Below are 21,421 nucleotides of genomic sequence, written 5' to 3'. Positions count from 1 at the left end.
TCGTCACACTTAAATAATTCGAATATCCCCACTTCGTCTGTTCTCAAATGTATTCGTGTGTTCTTTGAATGACAGATGTTATGGAATTCGCATATCGATTTTGTCATTTCAAACATCTTACGTGTTACTGGTGTCGTTCCTAAACTAAGATCTAGTTTGCGAAGAGTGCTAGGCTTTCGATATATAACTCCTTGTTTTTATCGTGTACAAATTTCTGCCACATGGTGTGACAGAAATCTTACCAAACTTTTCTGATTTAAAAAAAAAAGGCACTTGGACTTGGCACTTGGCTCCTTATGACAGCCACACAGATGCTTTATTTAGAGAATCGTAAGTAATGCGTATCCCTAAAATTCACAGAGCAATCTTGACGAAGCAGTATAAAGAGAGTGATTAAAAGAGATAAGGGTGCTCTTTTTAATACCGCTAATTTATCTCCAAAAAAATACACATGGAATATTCGCCAATCGAACACTGCGTGTTACCGCGCTTGCTAATAAATTACGGGAAACTAATGTTCAAGTATGCTCTTCCATTTGTCTTGAATACACTTAGTACTGTATATAGAGTATAGCTTATAACATATGTGTCATATGATTCTATGTAATCAGGTACTCTATAATTATGTATTCTTGCTTCATGTTGGCATGTATACAGGGCCGCAGACTCCGTCAAGCCCATTTTGAGATGTTTTTTTTTGTCTGCTGTCCTCTTCATCATTGATGTTCAAGTAAACTGAACTGAATTTAATTGAATTCAGACGACCAATTTGAATGTAGTCTTGCTCACGCAGAGCGTTACTGCTTGTTTGACCAGAGACAGTGGAAGAAAAATAACCAGGAAAAAAGTGCATCATAAATGCTGGCTGCTTCCCAACGTCTCCATCATGACTGTCTTCTTTTTCTTGTCGAAGACATATCGTAAGTTTGTTACAAATGCGCTTAAGTTCTACGTTTTCGTTTTGCTCATTTTTTTCTTGTTCCTTTGGTGAGATAAAAACCCGACCGCCAGCACCACCACAATCTCAGGCATGTGATCAGAGTCCCCGAAGCTACAACTGTCCCCTCCTTCCTTCCTGCCTTCTTATTCCTTCCACGCTTGAGCTCCGAAAACCTCACCGAGCAAGTTTTCTGCGTATAGCCAACGCAGCATAAAGAATAAAGTTGAGACACTGCCGAGCGATGCGTGGTATCGAAGACGAAGAGAGAAGCTGGGGACTAGGAATCAAAATACGAAGAAGAAAAGATGCCAGAGACCAGTCGACTGATAGCGTGAGGGAAGGAAGGGAATGTAGAGCAGAAGGAGTTGGGAATTCCTATGGAAACGAACAAAATGCGGGTTAGAGGGAAAGAGAGGAAGCAAGCACGCACGTAGGTCTCGCGGTGCCTAGCTCCGCCCGGTCTCCAGTGTGCAGCCCCGTCTTTTCCCCTCTTTCCCTTTCCCCAATCGGGAGCAAGCTAGGGAGCGCAGCCGGTCGCGGTGCTGTCTCCTTTCGGGACGCTTGGTCGGACGGAGCGAGCTGCCGTTGGGGGAGGGGGGATGTGTGTGCGTGTACGTGCACGCTGCGAAGCGCTCGCTCGCTTGCGTAGCGTTGGGGAGGATTGGGGAAAAGGGGAGAGGAGGGCAGGAATCGGTAACCGCGCGGTTCCCGATAGCCACGCTTGAGCAGCGACCGCCTCTAGCTGCTGCTCCCGGACGGCGTCGCCCCCGAGAAAGGGCACACGCCAACGGTGGCGGCAGCGCGCGCCGAACAAAGCGGAAAAGCAGGGGGGAAGCAAGGCCAATCCTCGGCTTTGCTTGGGACACCGCTTGACAGAAACTGATACCGGGACCCCGGCAACTTTCTCATGCGAGCGACTCGGACGACGCGTGGTGGCGAGGAGCTCGCCTTCCTCCCTCGGCGACGCCACTAGTGGGCCGCTGATGCTACTACGCTTGGCCTGCGCCATCTTTGCTTTTTTTTTTATTCTCCGAAGCGCTAGCGCCATGCTTATACCCCGTTGTTTCTGCCGAGATACTCGCCGAAGTTTTCGTTTTTTTGCCCTTTTTTCTATTGTGTCTTACGACGGCGCGGCTCCGAGGCCTGTCTCGGGGACAGGAAGGAACCCCGTAGCGCAGAGAAGACTCGCGCTTCCGAAGGCGCGTCCTCTGGTGGCATCCCGGCGTATTTGTTCGGAAAAGCCCCGCATGAAAAAAAGGGTAGCCTTCTTTGCTAAGCGACAGCCAGCTCTCTGCTGATCGCCCTCTTCTTGTATTTTTCTTCGCCTCTCGTTGCAGTCCTGCGTTCTACCAACTTTAGTACCCCGACTTGGTTAAAGAGTGCTTCGATGATCACGGAAGATGACAAAAGGCCGTAGACGTCAAAAGAAAAGTGGCTCGAGCGAAAGATATGCGCTGTCAAGTCTTCAGAGAACTTCGCTTTGGTTGAGTAGGACATTTTAGTGAAAAATAAATATATTCGAAAGTGCTTGTCGCCTCCCGTGGTGACTGTCTCGAAACTATTCTGTAGCGCTGTTGTCTCTTTGCGTGCGACGAACAATACTTTTGTCAGCGTTTAGTGAAGGTTAGAAGCACGGATTTGACTTCACTTCACTTCACTTTATTACCTCCTTAAAGACCCCACTTTGGGGGTATTACATAAGGGGTGGGAGTACAAATATAGGTTGAATATGATTTCTTACATGTCATTTATTAAGTGCGTATTTAAATTGTTCTTCCTAAAAATCAGTCTAGCTGAAATCTCACTGAGAAAGAGTTAGTGCTACTACTTCAAGAGAACGAGGATGCTACTTAAAAGAGCACAGACACAAAATTCCTAGCACAGAAGAACTATATGATTTGTTTTATGGGTGTAAGGAAATGCCTTATAGCAAGTTTCAGGGCCAGGTGCTGAGTGGAACATACTTTAATATTATTTTTGATGTTGTCCGAGGAGCCACTCGGCATTCCCCCCCCCCCCCCCCCCGCCACATCGAGTGACGTCAAAATGCCCTTCCCCCACTTATTGTGATGTCACGGAACCCAGTGGTTGTTCTCAGGAACTGGTGCTTTCCGGCGATGCTGACGACACCAGTATTGTTGTACTAGTACAGGTTGGCCACTGGACCGAGACGTCAAGGTGTACTTCAGCATTGGCGCTGGCCGAGACCAAAACTGCCGGCACAAAATTGCTCGTAATTAATCGTTAACGCAGCGCACTAGTGTTTTAGGCTCATTTTCAAGGATACTAGATCCGTAAGCCTCTTTCAAGGCAAGAAAAAAACTGACCCGCGAAAGTTTTGTGTCCGTGCCCCTTTAAGTCCTTGAGCTCCTCGTTTTGAAATATGCATCTATGAACCATTCTAACTGCAAGAACAGTATATCAAATTCTTCCTCGTCACTTGCCTAGAAACTTTACAACGAGCTCTTCTCGCTGTCCCGGTTATATTTATGCAATACCTCACAGATATATAAATAAAGTAGAGGGAACGGGGAATGCTCTCACTGTTTCGGGCATACAGTTTATAGCGGACGTAAATAGAACCCTTCCCGCCGTTTTAAATCCTAACGCCGGCTGGGACACTGAGCTGCCATAAATACCGACCTCCGTAGAAGGCCAGAGACGGCGCACAGCGAACACACGCGTGCACACACACATTAGAATGCCAGAGGTTAGGAATCGCGTCCAGTCGCGCTCGAAAGATTGCACTCCGTCCGATACACAAGCATCAGCAGCAACGCGGAGCGCCTCGGGGCGGTCTGTTCTTTTTCTCAGAGGCCTGCAAAATGCGTCGGCGCTACGCTATACCGACTCGCCAGCTGCCGTCGAACTGCCGCCGCCGTCGTTTCAGAATGTTCAGCCCGCGGGCGTACGCCTACCAGAGGCCGCCCCCCGCAGTCCAGCCTCCGCAACCCCATCTGCTTTTGTGTATATACGAGTGCAGTATATTATGCTCCCGTAACTCACGGACCGCTGGTCTGTTATGAAGTGCAGTCGGAGCCAATCGAACTGAAACGCGGCGTGAAATATTCGTTTCGAGAAGGAAGGAAAAAAAATACACGAGGAGGGGATTCGCGGCCACGCGAGCCGGGCTTTGATTTTCGCAGACCAGCGCCGGTTTACAGCGCCAAACAAAGCAAAGAGACCCGCACACGCACAGCCAGGCATGCGAACGCCACCCGTCTTGTTCATATGTACACAAATACACGCACACATACGCATCGCACTACAACGCGGCGAGGTTTTAAACCCGCACGCGTCCAAACTCGAAGTTTAGTTTTCAGCTCTTTCTCATATATAGCTTCGTTGGAAGCCCACCAGATGTCGGTGTTTGTTTTGTTGCGGGCAAAAGCTGGAAGACGGGACGAGTGGGGAGAGGGAAGTGTGGAGGTCGGAGGCGAACGGAGGAAGGGGGAATCGCGGCGGAGTGCGGCGCAAAGATGTGGCGAGTGCGGAATTTATATGCGCATATGTGAACAGGAGGGGGTAGCGCTCGGCGCCCAAGAACGCTGGCGTGGCGGCTTAAAGTTGCCGAAGACTATTGCTGCTCTGCATACGCTTTCTTCGCGAACCGAGCAGGCGTTTGTCTACCGTTGCAGTGCGCGCTCCTCTTTTGCCACTGCCCTCGGTTTAGATTTTTCTTCTCACCCATTGACACTTTCTACACTCTTTTGCTCGTTACAGTCACCTCTTCATTCTTTCTTCTTCTCTTTCTTTTTCTTTTTTTCCGTTATGTTTCCCTTCGGGGCAGCGTGCTAAAGCGCAATAAACAGAGACCACTGCAATGACAAGCATCGGCGGGTAAACGTCTCTTCCAAACACCCTTTTTTCCCCTTTACTCCTAAACCCTCAATATAGCGACCCTCTTTTTCTTTTAACATTCCAGCGGCGTGTTGCGTTTTTTTTTAGTCGAAGTTCTCTGTTTCGACCGTTGTTTGCTATTCCTTCTCGTCTCTCCTTGGATGCTTTCCGCGCGGGTAGGCTCGTGCTGTTCTGTAAACAAATGAGAACGCCAATCGATCCTGAAGGGCCTCGAGCGATCACACACACAAGCACCACAACCGTGCCATCCCAAGATTCCTGCTGTTTTTTTTTTTTTAGTTCGTGCGAGCAAGCGAGAGAGAGAGGGTGGGGGAGAGGGGGAGAGGACGGAGTAACACCGATGCACGCGCGCGCGAATTTGCGCATGCATGCGCACGTTACACCCTGCTTATGCTGGGACCCTTGGGAAGAAGTATACGAACGAGGGGCGCGCGCTGTGCTTCGAGGAGAAAAGAACACATTGTGCGCTCACCCGAATCTCGTTTCCCTCGGCGCACGCCACGCTATGGTTTATAGGTTCCTCGGATGCGCCTCGTTATTCGATCCTTGCCGCATGGCGTGAGGCTTGGGTTCCTACAGAAACGGAAAGACGTTTCGGAATTGTGCTAAATATAGGCGGCAGCCCATTGCCAGACTTGAAGGAAGAATGAAATTGCGACTTATCCTGTTTTGTGTCGCTGCTGTTTGTAATTACAGCCCCGACCCTTTGAGTAAAAGGCCCGAGTCCCCGATTTTACCGTCGGAGAGCAGCAAACTGTCCACAATTCGGGTCTATTCATATGTAACAATGCCACAAGCAGGCGCTGAAATCGCTAAGTCGGTAGCGTGAGCTGCTCGCTAATCTCCGCCTTACGCTCTCACTAGGAGGAACTTCAATCAACTCCATGTGATAACACGCTAACGTTGCTTTCGCCGATTACTTATTTGCTTTGATAAGTCGCGACGTAGCTCTGTTGAGTACTTTTACCTTTAATGTCACTGTGAGGGAGCAACCGGGTGGCTTTGATCTTGACGTGTTCTGAGGTTTGTTGCATAACCTCACTGCCATTTTTACTAGAAGTAATCCCTCTCTTTCCTTTGCGACAGCTGGGGATGTGAGCCAGGTGTAAAACTCTTGCGTATTTATCAACTGTGACACGGCTTCAAAAATGGAAGCAGAGATTGAGCAAATGTTCGTTGAAATTATACCGACTAATATCCACCCCCGCCCTTTTCAATTCGTATGTCGCTCTAACTTGGACACAAGTGCGCATTTCAACCGTAGCAACGAAAAGGACGAGACAGCCACATTTTCGCCAATATATACAAGACTTTTTGCTGCAGACGATGATTCCGAACGTCCCGCGAACGCGACACACGTACGACTCACCACCTTTGTTCAAAAACAGGGCTGGGGCGTCAACTTGTCCTGTACGGCGACGAACGGGAGTTATTTCTTCAACTCGTTGTTTGGAACATGTAAAAATGCGTGAGCGATGCTAACATTCAAAGCGATGTTTCTTGGCGCTGTTTTTGCTTAATTTAAACGACGTTCACTGTGTATTAGGATTTCGTTTGGAATCCTTCTCTTCTATAACAGACCAGAGCATGATTGAAATCGTCACCTTGTATCTCGTTTATATTTCACTGGCATAACGTGCGCATTTAAGTCATGGGGATACCTGGCTTGAGGCGTCAAGCCAGGATTTTTTTTCGGGTATGTCATGATGTCAAGCATTTGAAAAGAAAAAAAAAACCGAAACGGCGTCACTGACGCCATACTACTGTGAATTTATAAATGACGTTGCAATGTTCTTTCGTAGATATAATCGAGAAGATAATAAATCGCGACGTACTAGCTTCGAACACGGCGATCATGACGTCTCGGAGGTAGTTTCGTGTTGCGCATCAGCAGTGCGCAGGTGCCCATCGTTCCATTCATGTGTCCCTTAATTTCACTGAAAGCAGGCATTTCTGAGAACAATGCACGGTGGCTCCTAGCAGTTGGGAAAACTTGGCTAGCGCGCAGCCTTTGCGATCGTCATTGATTCAAGTTCGCAAACTTTACCGCTTTCGTGATGAATGTCTTTTGTGGCTCTTTTATTCGTTGTTTTTAGCCCATTCGAACCCCTTGTGATTTCCAACATCACGCTTAACTTAATCTCTCTCTTTTTTTCCTGTTCTTTCTTTCGCAGTGGTGCGGCAGAAATACGCAGCCGAAGTCTACGACGAGTTTGTCATCTCCGGCAACACGGCAGTAATGAGGTGTCAGGTGCCTGGATATGTCACCGACTACGTCACCGTTACGTCATGGATTGAGGAGCCAACGGGCAACGTCATTAAGCCGGGAATCAACTCTGGTAAGACACGATTAACCCCCCAGAAAACGGCGTCCTTGAGATTTTGATATGGGGAGGCCGAACATTCAAAGTAATTAATCGACTGTTTGTGCGTACGTTTTTTTCAGCAGTGGCATATTCTATCAAGTTAATTAATTGGGCACATTCGAGTAAAAAAACAAGACAAAATAAAACTTATGCAGGTCGCTGAAACGGTCTGCTGCGCGATAAGCATAAAGTTTGTATTACTGTTATCGTTGCTCACAGAAAGGACTGATCACAAAAGCTTATCACAAAACTGTGCGCTTTGTAGGAGGCGGCAACACACAATATAAAGCGAAGACAATCAGCTATCTATCGTAAATTGGTTGTAAAAAAAAAACTGCTGAGAATGTTTACTACATTTAAATCAGTGCGAAAGCACGGATTTTTGCTACGTAGAAGCCGATGATGAGCGGTCAGTGCCGCGATTTTGGTAGTGAAAAGCCTTTATTGAGTCAAAAAAGACTCCACCCCGCAATCTGTGGAGTCCTTATTCCGGGACCCCATCGGTCGAAGTCGAAAACTTAGTCCTCTTGAGCAGGCAGTGCAGAGGTACGGAGCGCTCGTGCTAGGCCAGCTGCGGACACTCAGAAGACGATTTTACTCAGGTCAGAACCACAGGATTAGTGCTTGTGCATTAAAACTTGACTAACACGTTTCTAATCACATGATGTGTGTACCAACGAGCCCGCTTGCATGCTCTCATAGGCACTAAAACAGAAGAGACAAACAAAGGCCGTATCTTTTCTTTAAAGACGTGGCAATAATTTACGCGGGACACCAAAAAGATGCACTGTGCTATCTAGTCATTTTATACCCACTAGCCTAGCATTACCTGTAGCTGCAATCTTCATGCTCACAGAACTGGCTTCTGTGTCACTCCCCCATGTGCGTCAGAAATCGCAAAATCAGTAATATCAAAACAAAGCCGTAATGGGATACATTTCTGAGAACCCGTGCAATGCTTCTATTCAACAAGTTTGACTTGCACATGGCGTTCCTATGCAAACCAGAGCAGTGTCTATAACAAAAGAAACCCGCACTTTTTTGTGTCGTAAATTATTTTCTCCATTTTCCCGCAGCTTCGATTTTAGTTTGTCGCCTAATTTCAGTCGAGGATAAGCAATGCGTTTTTTTGTACACAATAATCAAGCGTGCATGGATAATTCAAGAAAGCTCCTCAGTTGGAAACCATGTAAGCGCCTCAATTTATTTATTTATCTTTATATAGTATACTGTCGGTGTCATTAAGGCATTATAGACGGAAGTGCTACAAGCAAACATACAAGCAATAAATTTTACAAACTAGAGTTAATCAGGTGGAACATAATAAAAATATGGTTTATTTATTTATTTATTTATTTATTTATTTATTTATTTGTTTGTTTATTTATTTATTTATTTATTTTAACTTACTGTCGAGTGTTACACCTAAATATTTATATTTCTCAACTTCCAAAATCGTATTACCGCGAAGAAGGTAAGGCAGCTAACTGGGAGACTTTTTCTAGTTATACGTAAGACAACAGTTTTTTCACTACTAAGTTCCATAGCCCATTTCAGACACCATTCATCAATGGCAAAAACTGCTTTTTGTACAGAGCTGTGGTCATGTTCGGATGAAATTTGTTTAAACACAACACAGTCGTCGGCGAATAACTTAACAGAAACATCTTCAGGAACAACCGTAACTAAATCATTGACATATATTAAAAACAACGATGGCCCGAGCACACTTGCCTGAGGAAGTCCTGAGTGAACACTAACAACACTAGAAGCGGTCTTATTAATGATTAATTTCCACATATTGTCGTCTGTCTGTAAGGTAGGCTTGAATCCACTGAATGATAAAAAAGGCACACCCATACATTCCATCTTATAGAGAAGTTTGCCATGTGACACCTTTTCAAAGGCCCTGCTGAAGTCAAAGAAAACCACGTCCGTTTGCCCGGACATATCAAGCACCCGCGCAAATTCGTGCACAGACAGAACAGTCTGAGTAACTGGTTATGGCGTTCATGAAAAGTGTAAGCTGTAAGCTATGGTGTTCATGAAAAATAGATAGAACAATGTGAAAACTGGCTCCTAGTTGTATAGCATTAGTTACAGCGTTCTTAAATAGATGGCGGTCTGCGGTTCTGCATTTGAGGTACAAAGCCGATTCCAATCGCTGGATGTGCGCAGTTGAAGTCAGACACGCGATACGTGATATTTGTCTCATATTTCAACCCACCTCGTTGTTCAGGTTTTCTTCCGTCAAACACCCCGGAAACCCAACGACGAAAAACAAAAATTTGAAAAAAGTTGAAAGAGTAGAGAAAGAACCTAAATCCGACCCCTTGGCGCCAACAAGGACCAGAAGGCGTCAGACGCAACATCTCAAGGTACACTCCCCCCCAACAGAGCCCAGGTTCCTCACTCTAGGCATCGGCCTGTTTTGAAGCCGGCGGCACGCGGTGGTTCCTGGGCGTCGGCACTTAGCTGCAGAACCCAATTGGAGGCCCCGAGCTGCATAATTCAAGCCGGAAGCGCCGAGCCGCGTGCGCCTTAATACCTCCCCTCCACGGCGGCTGGCCGGCAGGGTCTGAGGGGCCTCGTGGATGACGCGCGTCGCACCGCCACCGCCCACCCACCGACAGCAGAGGCGACGGCAGCGCGGATGAAGAATTCACTGCCGAGCCACCGCCAGATTCCAACGCACCGACAACATCGACTCCCAGCGACCGACGCAGAGGCGAGACGGCGCGCGCTCTGCTCACGCTCTCTGCAGGCCATTAGGATCTGTTCATCAGTATAATAAAACGGGAAAGCGGCCGCGACGCTCCCCGACAGAAGCGGCGGCGCGGGCTGCCACGCCGCTGCATCAGAACCCGTCGCTTCTTCCTTCGCAAAGGGCTATAGGGAAGCGACACTGCCTGCTTATAGGTGAAGGACTGAGAAGGGGAATAAGATAAAAGGGATGAAGGGAACAGAGGGACGCAAAGGCGCAAGGGAGGAGACAAAAGGGGGCGCGCACATCGCCCTTCTTGGTAGGTGCGCTGAAAAACGGAGTGGAGGGGGGGTGGAGGGGGGAACTCCTGACTGGCGTTGCGGTGGTGGTTTTGAGGCCAGCGGTCTCGTGGAACTCTCTTCTGGAAAAGAGCGATCACTTGCAGATGTCTTGTGCCCCTGTGACGTCACTAAATGGGGAGAAGACGGGCCCGCCTTGATGACTTACTTCCGATTACTACTGCGCAAGACGGGACGAGAGCGAAATGGCGTGGCGGGGAACGCGACGGGATACGGGGAGGAGGAGAAGTAAAACACAGCAGCGCTGGCGGGCAACAATGGGAAACGACGCACACTCCAGAGCGGGGAACTGCCTACGATGCGGCGCACAATGGGCGAGGAAAACTGGAGAAGCGCCTCTTCGGAGAACTAGTGAATGCCGCGACCGGAACATGCTCCAATAGAACGCCTTCCATAGCCGAGCATTCCAGTCTTCGTGGTCTTTTTTTTTTTTTTCTGAAGCTATAGTAGTCATTTTCCTTGCGTCTCGGCAGCATGCACACATTACCCTCTTTGAGTATACGCTCAGACATAGCATTGGGCGACACATCATCTCGTCACGGAGCTGAAGACGAGTGCACAAGGGGGATCAGCAGGCGTCTGGCTTGTAGGGTGGCACTAGAGTTACTCTGCTTTGGAACGCCATATATGCTGAAGGATATCCAAGATGTACTTTTCAAGAAGCGAAAATGTTTTGCAAGTACGCAAATAAGAGTTCAAAACGCGCAGCAGGATTATCATACCTAAAGCCTGTACACGTACTTGCAAAGAAAAAAAGGTTTTATAATTAGGGTGTGATTATCTAATTGTTGAAGCGCTCAGGCTTAACCGAAAAGTAAGGTTCCAGCTCAGGGACATTAAACAAAAAGCTCACTGATGTGATAGTGCAAATATAGTTTTTTTTTCAACAGGCAAATTTTTTTTTGTTGGAGTGAGAAAAAAAGTTTTCTTAAACACACACAGCACACTCACAAATAAAACCGCGAAAATTAGAGACAAAATTATTCAAATTAGGTAGATTGCCTCAGCATACTGAAACATTCAATTTCAATAGAAATGTAATGCTTAATCAGGGAAGAACTAAATGAAGTCTTCATCTGAAGGATAGTGGACAAAACTTGAGTTAACAGCACTACTCGGGATTATTATATTCAGAACTTTTACCGCTTGTAATATCTCTTTACGGTGACAGGTGTGTGCTTACATCAAAGTACTTTCGTCATTGCCTCTAAATACAGAAACACCCATATTTGACAGAAATTTTGTCCTCAATGGAAGGGGGTGCTTCGGGCAGAAATCTTCATCGAAATGATAGTTCGAAGAATTTAATTAAAAATCACTATTCATGACTAGTAGACTCAAATCCAACTTCACTTCTGATCTGTCTTCCTCTAAAGAGGTCTGGACGTCGAAGTGCTTTCAAGAACGTCTCAGGAGCTTCTTACAAGCGCACAGTGGCGAGTTTGTCTCATAAACTATTTAGCGCCTTTGTTGCTCATTCGTTGTATACAGTCAACGGCTCTGTGCAACGAGCACACTCAACTGAGCAAAAGCCCAAGACCTCTCAGACATGAGTGAGTACAGCGCGAGGCCCGGAAATATCCGTCCACGCTGAACAGTTGAAATCGGTGGGCGGCTCACACCAACGACGGAACCACTGGGTTTTCTCGAGACGCACGGATCCATTCTCGGGCAGCAATTTGTGCGCGAGGAAAAGACGTGATGGCAGGCGGCCGGGCCAGAGTTGGTAGCCGCGGTTTCTCGCGGGAAATGGGTCACTTATCCCAAAGACAATGGACCCCCGCCAAACAATGCGGACGTGATGCCTTCGCGAGTAGTTGGCGATTGTACTCACTTGCACGAAACAAAGTAGACCCCCCCCCCCCCCCCCCCCCTTCTTACGTTTGCAACGCTCAGATAGGGTGCACTTATTGTCGGGGCTGGCCGGAACTTTCCGCATTGTATGAGCTATGTGGCCGAGTATATGGTAGTACAACTGGACCTCGTCGTTCCCGCGGGTAACGGTGCGTGAATTTTCGATGTTGTCGTAAACACGGCGTCTTCATTGTTAAAGCTGGATGAACTGGAAATTAAAAAAGAAAAAAGAAAAAATGTACCAATAATCTAACATGTCGAAAGTCTCCGAGCAGAAATTAGTATCGATTCCTCTTTAGGAATGGTCGTCATTTGTGTTGCAATGATGGCTGAATAGGCGATTTTTTATGGGGGTCGGCTGTATGGAAAGTTACGCAAAATATCCGCTTTCCTTTTTGAGAGAAGTATACATAATCTATTGGACACGCGAAAGAAAAAGGATTTTTCGAAGATGTGCTATTATGCGTATGCCCTGGGCCTCAGATTTTGCAACGGTGTGTAGAGACTATCGTCCACCATATAACGTGAGTTTTATTAACTTCTTTGGTTACAGATAGCTCAAGAAACATTGCGAAAAAAAGTTATCGCAGTATTTAATACAGAACGGCTTTTATCCGGGCACAAAAAGTTCCTCCAAAGCACTCGTATCCATAATCATCCTAGTCGTAACGACTTTGGCAAGCATCGGATATTTCAGTAGTTCGCTTGTGCTTCAAAAACACCACCAAGGCTCCCACAATAAAAATCCTAAAATCATCCCATCGTTTTTAGCATTTTAGGGCGCATGCACCAAACAGTTAGAGTGACGTTGCATTTCTTTCATGTTGAAATGTGCTAGTTGCAATATCAACCCCACTATGCCAAACGCCCTCGCATTACCGGTCGCGCAGTACAGCTGCCGTTAACCAAAGTTTGAGCCACGCGTCGCCTCTTTGCCATAACCCCAACGCAATGCCTCAACTGTTGCGAGAGCTTAGAGGAGCACAAAGAAAGGGTTCCCCCATTATTGGTGTCGTTTATCTCGTGATGCAGGCCTGGCTGCGCAGTTGCGCAACGAGCTAAATAATCCTAAGGAGAACCAACGGTCGGGTCCCCGCTTCCCCCATCCCTGGAATACAGAGCTCTCTCTCTTTCCTCTCTCTTTTCTATCTCTCTCTCTAACTCTCTCCCTCTCTCTGCGCCTATTTCAGAGAAAACATCGAAATGCGCAATCAAGCGCAGAGCAGAGCGATGAGCGTCGAGCCCATTCCTTCTCATATATCGTGGCTGTGGTGGCTGCGGCGTCGGAGCAATGACGTACACCAGGTCGTTCCTTCCTTCGCATACGCGTCGTGCTCGAGACGCAAGAATGTCGTTGCAACAGACCGCACGCGCAAAGAATGGCCCACCATCTCATTCTATCTCTCTTTCTCTCTCTCTCTCTACGCGCGCGCCACGCAGGGGCGCCGCTATCATTTTCCTCATTCCCCGCTGTGCGATGCCACCCCCCTTTCTCCCGTCAGCGTGCCTCCCCACAGGGCTTTAGCCAGAGCGAAGGCAGGCGTCACGATATCCGCTTTTGCCCGAGGAAAAGCGTGCAGCGTTCTTGAAGGCTAAAACTGGCGCCATCTGTAATCAGGAACCCAATCCACGAAGCGGTTGACACGTAAGAACACTTGGCGGTTCGTCAGCTAACCCGTGGAGCCTGGTCTGGATTGCACATGGCACTAAAGTCACTTTCTGTTCATACGTGCTCAGGGGTTGCAGCCAGGAAGGGCGGCTAAAGATTGCTTCTCCTGATTCCGGAAACTTAAAGTTGGACACATATCAGGCATAACCTGCTGGGCGAATTAAAGAAGGAATTCTCGCTACTAAGCACTCTACCAAGCGAAAAGTTGTGTGAATTCGGTCACTGATTATAGAAGGCGCCACCTTAAGCTTAACACAACGCTGCACAGCTTTAGTGGGGCTGAGTGCAGCTAGATGACGCAAAGAGGGCACTGTCGCCCTTGCCCGACCCTCGATTCCGCTGCAGGAAGAGCTGGGGAAACGTCCCGAGACAGGCATTGACTCGCCTCGCGAGTGGCCAGATGTGGTCTGCTCCTCGTCACGGGCTTTTTCATGATGTCGTCTCTGCGTCGTCGTCGTCTAATACGAAAAGCCGCTCCATTTCCTCCTTTCCCCTTCTCTCCCCCTTCACAACAGCGACGCACCATCAGCTATAGACACCCGAGAAAAGAAAATGAGATGAAGAACAGCAGTGCCCTTTGAAAGCCCACGCGTGGCACGCGTCCTTGTTGGCGGCTTGGAGTGCCTGCCGCTCTCGTCGTCACCGCATCACCACCGACGCTCTTCGGGAAGGCCCCAGCTCGGAAAGCGACGTTCGCAGTGGTAATAAGATAGGGAACGCCAGATATGCCCTTCCTTTTTTTATTTTTCTCTTATTTGCTTTTTCGCGAAGAGGAGATGCGAGGGGGCGTCTCAAGAGTGGTTCACACAGAATGCATTGCTGAAAAAAAAAGTTAAAAAGAAACACTACCGCATAAGATGATAGTGCAGTGTCATCGAGCCATTGGCTCGGTTTTCTTTTTCTTGGCGACGCTTGACATCATCGCCATAGGTTGTTTTCAGGCAGGCTCTCAGCCGGTGGTACTTCGTGGGCGAAGCGCAGAAGGCTGTCAAAACCATGCTCGTGGGCGGCGCGTACGTTAACCGAGAAAAAACTCGACAGCAAGGAGAGTGATAGAGAAAGGAAGAGACAAACTAATGCTGGGAAGGATGCACTCTCAACAGGAATTACCCAAAAAAGGGACTAAAAAAGGAGTAATCGATCATCCTGCCCACTCTCATACAAGAGCAGAGTATGCGGCCCTTACACTGGAGTAGAATTCCACCACTAAAAATACGGAATATTTACGGTTGGCAACGGAAACAGATTCCCTCTTTAAAACATGCGAAGTTATTGTGGTTACGAAGATTTTAATTGAGCTTCCAATCTCCTCTACTTGCTAATCTCAATACTTCCGGTTCCGCGTTTAAAACTCTCCTTCCATTGCTAGCTGCTCCAAGTTACTAAGTGGGAATATGCCTCTGGTGCCAACAGTAAGAAATCCGGATGTTTAGGAATCGAAATCTACCCCGGAACTTATCCAGCGTACCCTGCCTCTAGAAGCGAGTACGGTAGAGGACTGTTTACTCCCATTTTGGTCTCTTACAGGGTAATTCATGTTTACAGCGCAAATTGATCGCAAGGAGGATCGTTTCTCTGGCTGGTTACTTCATACTGAGGAAGGGAAGGCGGGATGGAGAGAAAGAGGTGCACACTTTAGATTAGAAGAGACGATGTCATAATGCAACAAGCTACACAAGGCACTGAGGCGGGGTTCGGTAAAATGCGACGACACAGTAACGCTTAAAGCTGCCTTTTTTTGCGACCACTGCAGCTGGTGCCCTCTATTCTTATTGTTAACTTTGCACTCAAGAAACCAAAAAAATCTGACACCATAGAAGGAAAATCAGAGTGCTCCTTTCGTTTTGTTGCCTACCACAGGAAAACGGTCTTATTATCATGAGCAATTTAAATAAATATAAGGGAAGTTTAAAAAGACAGACAGCAGGCCACCCTGCGCGTCCCGTGTTATGCAGCGCCAACGAAGCTACGCCGGTGGCTTTTCACTCTTTTATACTCGAGGCCATCGGCGCGTATGCACGCAAAACCTGATCTAACAGTATCAACCAGAGGTGGTCTGAGCACAACCTTTTGGGTAGCAGCTGTCACGTGGCACTTGGTAGATGCAAGGACCTGGCAAGTGTACGCTACCCTCTCATGTTAACAATGTTGTCAAGAATTCACTTCCAAAAATACCCGCCTCCTATTCATTGACCAATGCAGGCTTTCATTTCCGCTTTATTCGTTGTCGCTCAGCAGCGATTAATAAATTGATTAAAATGTTTAGCAACTTTTGTTTTATAATAGATGTAACCGGCCTGACGACAATCATGTTGAAAACTCGAAGTCCGGAAATTTGATCCACGTCATCGCGCATCGTGCCTCCTTTTTAAAAATACAGTACGCTGTCATCAAGCGCACAAGCAGCTTTAAACGGGCGCACTCTGTATAAACGTTCAGATTTTATTTTTAATTTATTCTAGGGTCCGGCTACAATTAGCCTTATTACAATTAGCGCGTTCTTCCAAATGAACAAAGCACACACGCAACGTAACATGCCAATATTTCCAGCAAACTTCCAAGTATCTCATCCCGGATCGCCGTAAAGTGCAACCGATTTTCGCACGAAAGATAACAAACTTGTGCCTTAATGTTATGTGTGAAAGACTGGAACTCTGTGCCGAATAACACAGTTATCCAAAATGATTTACCTCATTCTCAAACGCAACTATCAAACGCCTTGGTTGCCTAAACTCATCGCAGTATTGCTTTCACAATTCTGTATATTTGCGATTGCAATACTGTGAGCTCAACCTACGTATCGTTTAGCGAACGCCATGCTTTGTCCTCACCCTTTTTAAGTATAGTTTTTCATTGAATTTGTTACGTAATGTGAGTGAATATTATGTACGGTGCTTGTTTTATAACTTTCCCCCGGCCAATGTAACACCCACTTGTAATTTCACGATGTTTAAATAAACAAAAAGGTTTATTATAAATGCCGAAGCCGAATTCCGGCTCCCGTCGGCCATTATTTTTCCTTTTTCGCTTTCAGCAGCAAAAAAAAAAAAAAAAGCTTAAGTGCGCATGCGCGGATAATGTACGTGACTCGTATGCAGCGTGTAAACGCAGGAGGCGAACAGAACCGGGCTTGCAGAAAAGAGTTCCTCGAGGAACGGTGATTGTCGCCGGAGCCAGGGACAAAGCACGGTTCGCTTCTTCGGATGCACGTATTTGCTCCGTCGTGCGCAAGAGGTCGGGAGCAACGTGCGACAGGAATCGCTCTTGTGTTAGCGCGAAGAGACCACGCTCGTGCAAAAACAACGCTCTGAACGAGGCGCCAGACGTTAAAAGAAGCACGTGACTGGAGAGCAACGCTGCGTGCCACCATGAATACGAGATTCGATCATTGAATTTTTGATGCGATACTTCGGGGCTGCCCGGGATGCGGGGGAGGAGTGCGATGCGAAGAACGAAGGTATTAAAACGAAGCGAAAGAGGTTAGAAAGGGGTTGCTCCCTTACGCGTGAGTTAAAAAGCCAAATAATATGAACTCGTAGACAGAACAATTCGCTTAGTGTGAAGAACAAAAGGGATGCTTTATATTTGATGCCGCTGTCGCCAACGGGAGCGTGGCTCTGCTCAGCGACAGAGGGTTCCAGCGAACGAAACACACTGGGTGGTTCTGCCCATGCAAAAGTAAATTATTCAGAAACTAAGAAGTGATATTTTCCTGAACTGCGTGTCACATTTACTTACTTTTTCTTTTGCGTCGTAAGCTCGCACGATGCAGTGATCTATGCACTCCATTCGTAGCAGATTATTTAAAAGACATGTAACAACCCTCGCACTGGCGCGAAATTATTAATGAGAACATCTCTTGCTAAGGCGAGTCATTTAACGGGTAGCCTAAATTAAGATAAATGCTTGAAATAACATGGCCAATAGTAACAGATGTTGAATACCGGCTCAGCAGCAACTGGAGAGTTAACCTTCTGGTGTAAAAATGTCTGTATAAGTTTTTGTCATAAAGAGTGCGGCTTTTGAAAGGCTCACATTACGGGGGCGAGGGGGGGACTGTACGGCGATAACTTCGGAACGATGTTTTATGCTTCACGGTCAACCGAGCCCCGCCGCCTGGTAGCAGCCAATCTTCAACGGGATAAAGCGATTACTATTGTTTCCAATGCTTGTGAGGAGGTACAGACCAAAGTAAGTTAATCTGCGATTTCGAAGCACCGTTTAATACATGCATACGTAACCATGTGATTAGGTCGCTGGCTGCTAGGTGGCGGGGCGCGAACAACGTGCACGGCGTATCCACTGTATAAGCAGTGACAACATTCTAATAAATTTAAAAAAAAAAACTCCGCTTGATGAGACTCACCACCACACTGTGGCACAGAGCGTGCTTATGCACGCGCACAAATCATCGGTCCATCCACCAATCGATTGTTGCTCTGCAGTTGTGGGCTTCAGTGAGTGTTACCCCATTAGTAATGTGAAACCCCCGAAAGAGTTCACTCCAGCTGAAGGCCGAGCCTAAAGGCATAAAGCCACTAGATCTACCCTTTAGCCCAATGGGAACAGATGCCCGGACACAAAAAATGCCATAAACGAAGTGGTAGGGCATCTGGTAATACCTGTAGGAAACATTTGTGACTGGCTGAAGCCCGTGTATTGAACATTCACCACAGCCAACGCACTTACTTTGCCCCTTTGCCAAAAGTAACAGAAAATGTGGTTTGCTACTAAGCAGTATATTGGAGCCCTTACAATGTCCCTGAGGACCAAAAGGACAAAGCTTCTCCTTAAAACCTTACCATAATCATCATCATCAGCAGCAGCAGCAGCCTGCCTACGCCCACTGCAGATCAAAGGCCGTTCCCTTTTCGCTCCACCCACCGCGGTGGCTCAGTGGTTATGGTACTCGGCTGCTGACTCGAAAGACGCGGGCTCGATCCCGGCCACGGCGGCCGAATTTCGATGGAGGCAAAATTCTAGAGGCCCGTGTACTATGCGATGTCAGCGCACGTTAAAGGACCCCAGGCGGTGGAAATTTCCGGAGCCCTTCACTACTGCGTCGCCCTAGGCTGAGTGGCTTTGGTACGTTAAACCCGAATAAACCAAACCAAACCAAAACCTTATCGCTCCAATTACCTCGGTTTTGTGCCAGCTGCGGCCATCTTATCCCCTCAAACTTCACAATCTCATCTTCCCACCTAACTTTCTGCCGCCCCCTTCTATGCTTGTCTTCTCTTGGAATCCAGTCCGTTATCCTTATGGGCCACCGGTTATCTTGCCTTCGCATTACACGCCCTGTTCATGCCCAGTTCTTGATTTCGACTAGGATGTCATTAACCGGAGTTTGTTTACTGACTCACTTTGCTGTCTTTCTGTCTCTTAACCTTACACCTATCATTTTCCTTTCCATAGCTCGCTGCATTGTCCTCGATTTAAGTTGAACCATTTTCGTTAGCTTCGACCTTTGTGCCTCATAAGTGAGTACCGGTAAGGTGCAGCTGTTATGTACCTTTTGAAAGGGGGTTCGCGTACTAGTGAACTCAGCGATGCAGTTCACCAAACAGCTGAGCGGACGGCAGCAAAATCACAGTCAGTCTAGACAGCCGGAGAGCTGGAGCCGCGCGCCGGCACACTTCGTCGTCAACTTCTATTCGGCTGCCATTGAGGCAGCCTGAGGCGCGTTCATAATAGTTCAGGCGCGTTCATTGTAATCACTACACTTTATTTTCTAAAATACAAGAGCTTTGTTGTCAGAATGAGTGGCGTTCTTGTAATCAGGAGCTGGTATTCTGTCGATACAAGCCAACTTCAATTTCTCCTCAGTGTCCCTCTAAACTACCTGCCTAAGGCTCTCCACTCCATTGTCACTCTTCTAGTTATTTCATTCTCATGGTCCGGATCTGCGTTCACTGCGTGCCCGAGGTAGATGTGTTCCTTTACCACTTACAGCGCCTCACGACGTATCGTGAACTGCTATTTCCTTCCGAGACCGTTCAGCGTGACTTTAGTTTTCTGCGTATTAATTATCAGGCTCACCGTTCTGCTTTGCCCGTCTAAGTCATTCATCATGCTTTGAAATTCATCCCCTGAGTTACTTAGCAAGGCAATGACATCAGCGAATCAGAGATTACTAAGTTATTTTCGATGAACTCGTATGCTAAGGTATTTTCAATGAACTCGAATGCCCAACTCTTTCATATCCAGGCCTCGGAACACTTTCTGTGAACAGGCGGTGAATACCATCAGCGAGATCGTGTCTCCTTGCCTGACACCTTTTCTTATTGGAATTTTATTGGTGAATTTATGGAGCACTGTGGCATCCGTGCGCACGCTATAAATATCTACCAGTATTCTTGCATAAGGCTCTTCTACATCCCAATTCGGTATTGGCTGCATGACTGCTAAAGTTTCGACTGAGTCAAATGCTTTGTCGCAATCTATAAATGCCATATATAGGGGTTGGTCATATTCTGCTCACTTCTCTATCATCTCACTCGCAGTGTGAATATGATACCCTGTATAAAAGCCTGCCTGGTAATTTGGTTGACTGATGCCTAAGATTGTCCTGATTCTATCAGCGATAACTTTTGTAGATACATTGTAGGAAGTGGCCCGTAATTTTTTCAGATTTATGAACGAAGACAATAGTAGCGTTCTTCCAAAATTCCGGTATGCTACACAGATTTACAGTCCAGCGTGTGTCGTAAGTGGTCGACTATATAGCTCAGAAATACACCCTCTTGCGTGGTTACTTTTGGCAAAGACAGTCCTTATTACAAATCCAAATGACACTCGAACAACTTTGTTGATCGAGCCATTTGAGCCTCAAAGCGCCTAAAGCTTGTCTGCCCATGCTACAACTTCTTGCGCACTAACTATGGCTGCCCTGGAAAGCCAAGATGAAATCATAAGCGACGATAACGAAGCGCTCACTTCAGAGTCTTCGGGATCAGAATTAATTACCACTGTTCTCGACCTAACTCTATAGGTACGGCCCAGAAAAACGCTTTCTGAATTTGTTAAACTTGCAAGAGCAGTCGGTTTGGACAAATAAAGTCCTCTCCTAGCATCCCCTCACCCGCTGTGCCATTAGCTGTCCGTGGTGTTTGCTCCGTACCTTAAGTGAGAAGGAGAGAGCACCTATATAACTATCAACACACCACAGGAAACGGCCGAGCAAAGTTTTGTTCCCGTTTTTCTTCGTGAGGCGGCGCTTTATAAAATAATATTCGGTAGTCACGCCAGCAACGCGCGCTGTGACGTAAGCCACCACTCCATGTAAGTGGCGCCACATCACGGAGAATAAGCGAACTGATGTGTCCAAACGGATCCTGTTGCGAAGGGAGCTATGTGGCGCCCACTGACATGACGGAGGCGTTGACCGCGATCGTTTCACATAACCCGCGCGCATTGTCAGGAGCAGTACAGAACATCGCCGAATATGGAGAGCGCGAACGGCGCCCTTTGCGAGAAAGCCAGCCATTTTTGGGGGACGTACAGCATAGAGTTCACCTACCGTAACGAAAATTTGATGCTGTCGACACAGTGAATAGGCAAGACGTGAAAATAATTGGGTCACGTGACTGCAACATTTTATTTGCCCATTTAAGTCTTATATTGTCCGAAAATAATGGCAAGGACAGGCAGGCCAGAAAGCTGACATGA

General features: G+C 47.2%; 1 protein-coding gene across 2 annotated transcripts in view; it reads left to right on the top strand.

The window, feature by feature from the left end:
• Positions 1-21,421, top strand: part of LOC149371673 (cell adhesion molecule Dscam1-like) — a 275,616-nt gene that overhangs the window by 120,613 nt on the left and 133,582 nt on the right. For both annotated transcript variants that reach the window (XM_089565914.1, XM_089565913.1), the window contains exon 3: positions 6,976-7,140. In XM_089565914.1, the coding sequence (XP_089422040.1) occupies positions 6,976-7,140 (165 nt within the window). The remainder of the gene's footprint in view (positions 1-6,975; positions 7,141-21,421) is intronic.

Source organism: Amblyomma mixtum, chromosome 1, assembly GCF_055824585.1.
Source record: "Amblyomma mixtum isolate Tamu chromosome 1, ASM5582458v1, whole genome shotgun sequence".
NCBI classification, from domain to species: Eukaryota; Metazoa; Arthropoda; class Arachnida; order Ixodida; family Ixodidae; genus Amblyomma; species Amblyomma mixtum.
The sequence above is the reverse complement of the archived record's forward strand: the minus strand, read 5'-3'. Positions and strand labels throughout refer to the sequence as shown.